The sequence below is a fragment of the Equus asinus genome, chromosome 1 (assembly GCF_041296235.1).
Source record: "Equus asinus isolate D_3611 breed Donkey chromosome 1, EquAss-T2T_v2, whole genome shotgun sequence".
Classification (NCBI taxonomy): domain Eukaryota; kingdom Metazoa; phylum Chordata; class Mammalia; order Perissodactyla; family Equidae; genus Equus; species Equus asinus.
The window spans coordinates 35,021,124-35,029,796 of record NC_091790.1 but is presented as its reverse complement, the minus strand read 5'-3'; the positions used below and the strand labels follow the sequence as shown (position 1 = coordinate 35,029,796).

General features: G+C 36.0%; 1 protein-coding gene across 1 annotated transcript in view; it reads left to right on the top strand.

Annotated features, from left to right (window-relative positions):
- Window positions 1-2,398: 2,398 nt before the first annotated feature.
- OPRM1 (opioid receptor mu 1) overlaps window positions 2,399-8,673 on the top strand; it is a 57,665-nt gene continuing 51,390 nt past the window's right edge. The window contains exon 1 of the mRNA XM_014828870.3: window positions 2,399-2,906. Within this exon, the coding sequence (XP_014684356.2) occupies window positions 2,614-2,906 (293 nt within the window). The 5' untranslated portion in view covers window positions 2,399-2,613. The remainder of the gene's footprint in view (window positions 2,907-8,673) is intronic.

Sequence of the window (8,673 nt, the reverse complement as noted above, 5' to 3'; positions counted from 1 at the left end):
GAGGGAGTCCACTATGTATTAAGTACTATATAGCGAATGGGCCTGCTCTCAGGAAGCATAAAGCTGGGAGGGTAAGTAAAATATATAAAGTAGGAAGTATGCATACAAAAGATGACAGAATCACCATTCCGAAAGATCTTGTTTGATTTGAATCATGAACTGGATCTAACAAGATGTAATTTAAAAATAAAAAATTTATGGTGTGCTCAGATCCCTCTAGAAGAATTATAAATTTATAGGAGAGGGAAAACATGACTCATCAGGTATAAGTAAGTTTCTGTGTTCTAAGTAATTGTTTCTGTCTTTTTTAAATTCAGCAGCTGGTCCAAAGTAGACCTTTAATAAATATTTCTTTAACTGATTTGTATCATGTTTAGGGAATTTTGTCAATACTCAACCTAAAGAGAGTCAAGACAGCAGTGTGACTTCGAAAAAAAAAAAGAGGGAATGGGACCCTTTGATACCTGTATTCACAGAAAGAGGAAGTTTATAATCTTGTTTAGTTTTTATTGGTCAGACCAAACTTAGGGCACTGTTTTTAGCTCTAGAGCTGTACCTTAAGAGCAGATACAAACTATAATGTGAATAGAAAAGAGGCAAGGCTACTGAAAAAACTCAAAACCACATCTTATCAGAAACAGTCAAAGGAAGACAACATTTAACTTGTAGAAGAGACTACTCAGTTATTTTCAAATATAGAAAGTGTAATAATGACAGTTATCATTTATTAAACAACTACTATTGCATTGTGCATCTCATTTAATCCTGTTACCAGACATGTGAGGTATTATTAACATGTTTTTGACATGATCAGAAAACTGTCACTGAGTGAGGTTAAAGTAACATCCAAACTCATAGCTAAAAAGTTACAAATCTAAGATTCACAAAATGATTTGACTCCAACGTCAGGTCTTATTACGTTGTGTCTATTTGTTTTTCATATGAAGTAAGCTTGTACCGGTTCTGTGTGTCCTCAAGAGACTAAACAATGGCAGGGAATTTCAGTTCAATGTGAGTGAGTTGATATATTAGTTTATAGGAGAATATGTGGCAAGGTATTTTTATTAGTCTCCAGATCTCTATAACCTTTTATTGTTGAAATTAAATGCTTTAATGTAAGAGGATTAAAATAATACTGAAATTGGCAAAATAACCTATGATTAGTAGAGTTTATCTATGAGTTACCTGTTTTCAAGAAAATGATAAAAATAATATTGGAATTAAATGTTCCCTTCAAGCTCCCTAACCCACCCTTCTCCCTGCTCCCCAAGAGTGTGACTTTCTATGACCAACTGGGGATATTTAATGCTAATGTTTATTGTTAAAAGATAAATACATGCTCAAACATATACATATACAGAAATGAAAATTACTTCAGAATTAGTGTTAATTTTACAACAAAAATCCCTTAACCCTGGTTGATTTACAAATTTATTTCTAAAATAGAAGCATTTGTGGACTTAAAAGTGAGGTATCAAATTTTTAAATGTATTAATTCCTCAACCTTGTGTGGACCACTCCAGTTCCAGATGTCTATGTAGGGACCTCTACACTAGAAAACAGACAGAAATAATGCAAAGTTGTTTGGTTTTGACAACCTGATACTGAGAAGTGCATGTCCCTGTAGGCACTCTGGAGATAAGACAGATAATTAGTAATTCCAAATGGATCTATGAGATTTAAGATGTGGAGGATCATCATTATCTTTCACTGGTTTTCCTGGATGCCATAATCCCCTGATTTCTGTAACCAATTTTTGTGCTTCTTTCCCACTGGGATGGAAATCAAACACAACTAGAGTGTCTACTCTAGGAGAAATTGAGGGATATGGAGTAAAGGCAATAGGCTCCCCCTACAAAAGTTTGTTTCTCATTTCTTTTTCAGGGAAAGGTTCTCTCTTGTTCAGGCAGGTTTCAAGGGTTGGAAATTCATATTTAATGATATGAAAACATGGTTACCTTATTGTGAATGTGCAGGACTAAGGCAAGGAGGACTAAATAAGAAGATTTTGTGTCCCCTGTCCCAAATGATTGCAGTAGGTAGTACTGATGGAAGAACATTGGGGTGTTAGAGTTGCCCTGGCTGTGTCAGGCCAATGTCTTTCCTGTCATACTGTACAGAGAAAATGGCACTGGAAAAATGGATGATGTCAAACTCCCTTTTCATGCTTTACTGTTACCAAAAACTCTGTCTCACTCCCCACCCATTCCCTCCAACTCCTTTCCCGATTCTGTCCCTCCTTAGAGATGTTTGCACGGCCCGTTCTAAGTGGGGGGATCAGTCCGTTGGATCGCTTTGCGCAAAATCCACCCTTCTCTCTCCTCCCTCCCCTCCAGCCTGTGGATCCTGCACAGCCCTCCCTCCCCTCAGCGGTTTGGGGTTGGGGATGTTTCTCTCTGAACTACTAAGGTGGGAGGGGGCTGCAAGCAGTGGATAACGTCAGATGCTCAGCTATCCCCTTCTGCTCCTCTCTGGCTCCGCCAGGGATGGTCTCTGTAAGAAACAGCAGGAGCTGTGGCAGCAGCTAAAGGAAGCGGCTGAAGCGCGTGGAACCAGAACAGTCCGGGCGCTCGCGGTTACCTCACATCGTGGTCACAGCCGGCCGTCAGCACCATGGACAGCAGCACCGTCCCCACAAACGCCAGCAATTGCAATGATCCCTTTACGCACTCTTCAAGTTGCTCCCCAGCACCCAGCCCCGGTTCCTGGGTCAACTTCTCCCACGCAGATGGCAACCTCTCCGACCCATGCGGTCCGAACCGTACCGAACTGGGCGGGAGCGACAGCCTGTGCCCTCCGACCGGCAGTCCTTCTATGATCACAGCCATCACGATCATGGCCATCTACTCCATCGTATGCGTGGTGGGTCTCTTCGGAAACTTCCTGGTCATGTATGTGATTGTCAGGTAAGGAAGGTGCCAGGGGTCCGAACGGAGATTTCAGCAGCTAATAGGGGCAAAAAGGGACACCTGAGTCCCCAGACCGACTGTTTGGCGGGAGGATGAGAGAAGGGAGGTAAACAGTGGAGAATGTGGGAGCGACAGTGGATAGAGTGGTTGCTGTTTGAGTGCAAAAATCTACTTTTCTATTTTTCAGGAACAGAGAAGTTGCTTTGGTAAAAGCTATAAAGCTCTGGCAAAAAAAATTCTCTACCTTAGAGCTCACTTATACTGAGTCAAGAGGGCTCTTGGGCACAGAGCCCCACAGCCTTTGGCAGGAGCTGAGGAAATCGTAATTTATGAGTAATGGAAGAGGAATTCTAGGTCGTTTTCCCTAATTGGAGGGCCAGATCTCCTTCTCAGTTCTTTCCAGAGATGAACCTTGGCAACTTTCCTACTCCTGCTGGTTTGGGTATACTTTGCTCCACCACCGCCCCACCCATCCCCTTCCCTGTCACAGTAGCCTATACTCCCCCTCTTCCCTCCATCTTGAGGCCACACTCATAGAGGAAGTTTTCCTGCTGTCTCTCCACAGTAAATAGTGTTGCTTTGTTGTAACAAACATGACAGTTGTATTGCCTAGAGCAGTCAGCATCTGTCAGCTGCAGATCTACTAGGAGAGTCACAAACTGAATCCGAAATAGGTAGTGCGGTTCAGGAGAACCACAGGACGTGACTGTTTTCAATGCCTCCAAAAGTGAGAACCAGTTAGAAGTGACCAAAAGTAGCATAATTCTGGATTACAAACTATGATATAGGAAGTTGTAATGGTTGATCTGAAAAAAAGAAAAAGTGTTTTAGTCCACTTAAATTATATCAAAAGAGTTTGTGGCCCACCTTCTATTTAGCCAGAAATTCCAAGTTTATTTGGTAAAGAGTGTGTAAGCTCTCAATATTAAATGATTTAGATTGTGTTAGTGTTGATGTGTATATTCAAGTCCTACATGTTAATATGGAATACTATATATTTACTTTTGTTAAAGTAGATAAATATTTTAACACTTTAAAATGGCTCTTAATTTGGGGTCTTCTTCCTACTAAGGGTTCTGCATATGTAGTGAACATGGCATTTTCATATGTAGCTACAACATTTGCTTCATCTATTCAGCAATATTTCTGGTTTCAATGGAGATCTTTAATCATTAATTGTTTTCCCCGTTATGCTTTCATTATCAAGGTACTGAAAGTTGCTTGCAATCGATTCTTTCTACTTATATATCTGATTTCTTTAATTAATAATTGTTAAAGAGTAAAACTAATTTTCCTGATGGCCTGATGAGGAATAAGATAAGTAGCGTCTCTGAGAAAAGAGCACCATCTATTGAGGAAAAGGCTAACAACAGAAAAAAATAATCCAGGAAGAGAATCAAGGAAGCATTTATTTTTTAAAACATTTACTTTATGTTATCCAATACAAAGATTCATATCAAAGATAAAAACCATGTCTCATTCTGCAGTTATGGTAATAAAAATCATAACTAAAGTCTTGCCTTTTGAAGGGAAAATATGTTTCTCATTTTTCCTGGGAAAATTCATAGAATAATAAGCTTATAGGGCTCGAAGGGACCTTAAGGATTCTCTATATGAGGTGAGTAAACTGAGGCACAGAAAATAGAAATTATCTCTCCAAGGACAGATAGTCCATTAGCTCAATCCCACTGAATCTCTCTTAGCCAATACAATCTTCCATTTATCAGGATGGCAAATCATGATTTGAGTTAATTCAACTAAAAGGTTAACAGAGTAGATTTAGTTAGCAGGAATAATGTGGAAATAATAAATTATCCCAAATTTGTGTCTAGGATCCTAGAGAATAAGGATGAAGAGAAATTACCAAAGCATCTAGAAATCTTACCATCTGAGACATAATCTTTCATTCCTTTTTATTTCTTGTCTTGGTATTTTCCTCCCTCATTTTTCTCCCCTCTACTTTATACTTTTCTGTAAAGAAAGAGCCAGTGGAGCACCAACTGGCTGTGAAATAAACAGATTTGTCTTATTCCAGTGTTTAAGAGATTGCTAGTTGGGTGAGTTTGTTTTAAAGGCATTACCTCTGACTTCTTCATGAGCTGGAGAAGGAGGGTGACCTTATATCTTACTGAGAACATGATATTATGCTTTCTTTCTCTGTACTTCAAGTTCTAACAAAATGCAGGATGATTTAAAAGGTCACCCCAAACACCCACCTGTGGCAAGTCAGGTGTTTAATTCCAAGGTCAGGTAACCCTTTGGGAATATGACTGTGAAACAGAAAAATAGACAGTTCAGTGACCAAAGAAGTAAGGAGGAAAGCATCTGGAGATTGAAGAAAGTATGTCTATTTAGCTGAGAATGTTTAACTGGACTGCCTTCAGGCTGTGATGTTTTCACTACCAAATGGCCAGTTCAGAAATATTACTGCTCCTGTTAAAAAGAGGAGTATAATGCTGCCTCTATTAAAGTATTGAGGTGAAATGCTCATCTTTTAAATGCTATTATTTAAAATTCAACAAATATTTTTAAGTGGTCAAGTAGTTACAGTTTTCTAACCAGATTAAGGCAATGTTTATTGGAATATCTTAATGCATTGAGTAAATTGTGAGGCTCAGATGGCTATGATAACAAAAACAGCAACAAAAATAACTGGTAATACAGATGTTGTGATTAAGGCTTTTCTGTTTTGTGTCTCAACTCCGTCATCATCATACCTACATCAACAACATTATTAAATACTGTGACATAGGTAGAATTCTTACGTGGTGCTATTCTAAGGAACGCAAGGGAGGAAAAGAGATACTGTCATATGACTTAAAATCCAGATGTTAAACAATACAAATGTTATAACCATTCATGGCCTGAAAGCATTTTTGGTTTTAAAGAAAAAAATTACTTCCAGGGTAATAACATTATAAAAATTACCACAAAGATTCTGGAAAATATGGTGATAAAAATATTATAAGATGTAGCAGTTAAAATGGGATGATAGTATATTATTGTTAAGTATGTTTTAAGGAAAAAATCAATCAAAATCACATATAGTTATAGCAGGAATATATACAGGAATATTTCACTTATTGAAAATATTTGACCAAAGTATAGAATTAGCTATAACTGTAAAAACTAATATAGTCCCAGATGTGTTTATTTTGTGAGTTTTTTTTTCAAAAAAAATTTCTCCATGTAGTCATGAACATGGTCTATGCAGACACTGATGAAACAGGTAGAGGGTTAGAAACTTAGATTTTTGTGGGCTGTGTAAACCATCCCTTCAAGTAAAGTTCCAATTAAGAGTACCAAACGATACTGCCTTCATTTTCAAGCTTATTTCTTAATTTGGCTAGATTAATTCTCAATACTACTAGTTATCAGAGAAGAGCATTTAAATATATGGAAGGTGTTATTGTCATTTTTCTTTCACTAAAAAGTATTTCTGATTTTAAAACAAGTCCTATGAGCTTATACTTGCTCTATATACTAAATATTTGATTCAAGTTTAAACTACAAAATGATCAGTCAAGCCTGATTGGAACAGAGGTACAAGGTTTTTACTTAATTCAGATATAAGCAGCAGAGGAAATAAGGAATAATAATGTTTTATCTAACTTAAGGATATGCATGTATGTATTTATATATATAGACATATACAAATATATATGCATGAATTAATTTGAATGTATATGTCACTGAATATGGTCACTAGCAATTTCCATGAAATAAAAAATATAGTTTATTTAGAAAGCTCAAATACTAATACAGCTCACTTCCTTTTTTAAAAAACTATAAAATCTCCTAGAATATGGATTTAAAGGGAAAAACTCCAACTAAATGAAAATCTGTCCCTAACATAATGGTTTACATCAAAACATAAGAATTGAATTGTATGCCTTTCACTTCACAATGGAGAGCCTCTGGTATTATCTGTTATAATCTGAACTTTAACTACCATTTCCTATAAAGACGCTAATTCTGCTGTAAGGTCTGTTCCTCAGCGTGTCCTGAGAACACTAAACTGCTTTCCATTTTCTACATTGTGAGCTGTGTCTCTGTCATTTGCACAAAGTTTTCATTGAGTTTCTTGTTCCTTTATTCTTTCTTTCTTGAAAGAATGAGCTAGCTTATATTTTATGAAATATTTTCAACATAAACGAATATATAGAGAATAATGTCTTCACCTTTAAAAATTATATATATAATTATAATATGTATACTTCTAGTAATATATATTGTATATTATATATTATTTATATGTACATAATATAATGGATAATACATAATTTATATATTACATGTAATGTATAATGTAATATATAACATAATTATATACACATAATAATACAGTATATAAAATATATATATAATATATATAAGAAGCCTCCTCTCTTTTCTGCTCCTTTCTCAGAGACTATCACTATCATAAATTTGGTGGTTATTATTCACATACATATTTTTAAACTTTTATTTCACATGTGTGTTTCCACAAGCAAAATGTAACCTTTTCAACACATTCTTCAAATTTTATATATTAAATATTTATATTTTACATTAATGTTAATACAAATAATTTCACTATTTGCCCAGAGTTGTTCTAGTTCTAGCAGATAAATAATAAAAACAAGATGTCAAACAAAACAACATAAAGCAAGCAAAAACTTTGCCCATTAACTCTCCTGAATACTTTTAACTTATCTCTAAATCTGCATTAAAAATTATTGTAAAGATTTCTCTGCGAGTGTTTTGCAAACTAAGTAATATTTCCATTAATATTTATATACACTATTCAGAAAAAAATTTTGTGCATTTGCTGCAACAAGTAAATCTGTTCATGGATATAACTTAGGCATAATTTCTCTACTTCTAAGAAGGAAATAAAAATAATTGGTTCTGATTACCTCAAAATGTCATTTAAGTGACAAATGCTGACAATATTTACTTTGGGGTTTTGAACATCTTGGAAGATCCTTTACACATAAAAATTGAAAATGTTATTTCCCCTAGTATTCCACTTTAGGTATTAATTGAAATCAAATTGTTTTTGTCAACAGGAAAAAATAAACTCATTTCGATAAATAATATAAAAGACTATGACATTTTAAAATATATTAACAATAAATACCAAGAATAAATGTTGCATGGAGCTTTAAAATATGAGAATTTCAAATCTTTAACCCTCACAAAGTTTAGTATAAATTTAACTGAAATAATGATTTATGACAATAGTCTCCAAACTCATTTTTAGATGTAGACACTTATTTCAAGAACTTGGAAGTCAACATAGAAAACAGATCAAAGAAGAGCTATTCAGAATTAATCATGTGTTGGGGCCCAAGAACACTGCTCAACTGCCACGTCCATTCCACCCCCCCCCCCATTGCTGTCCCAAAGGCACCTCCCTGGAATTTCTAGGGCTCCCTCAGGCAATATTTTAAAACAATGGTTTTCATATTATTTCAGACTCCTCTTGTCCCTTACCTCTCATCCTTCAGCTCACCTTTTACTTCAGTAATTGATGTAGCAGTCAATTTTGCCCAGATATCACTTGGTAACACTTCATTTTAGCTGCATCTCTATCCCTCACCTTCTGCCCTGGAGCTTCTCTAACTCCACCAGCCTCCAGAGAAATCAGCCTGAGGAAATGGGAAGAAGTCGCCACTCCATGGAACAACCCTTGGCAGGGGAAATGGGGGCCTGTGGACAAACAGTCCCCTCTGCTTCAGTCTCTCCTTACTTGCACAGTTCTGAGGAGCAGACCAGAAGG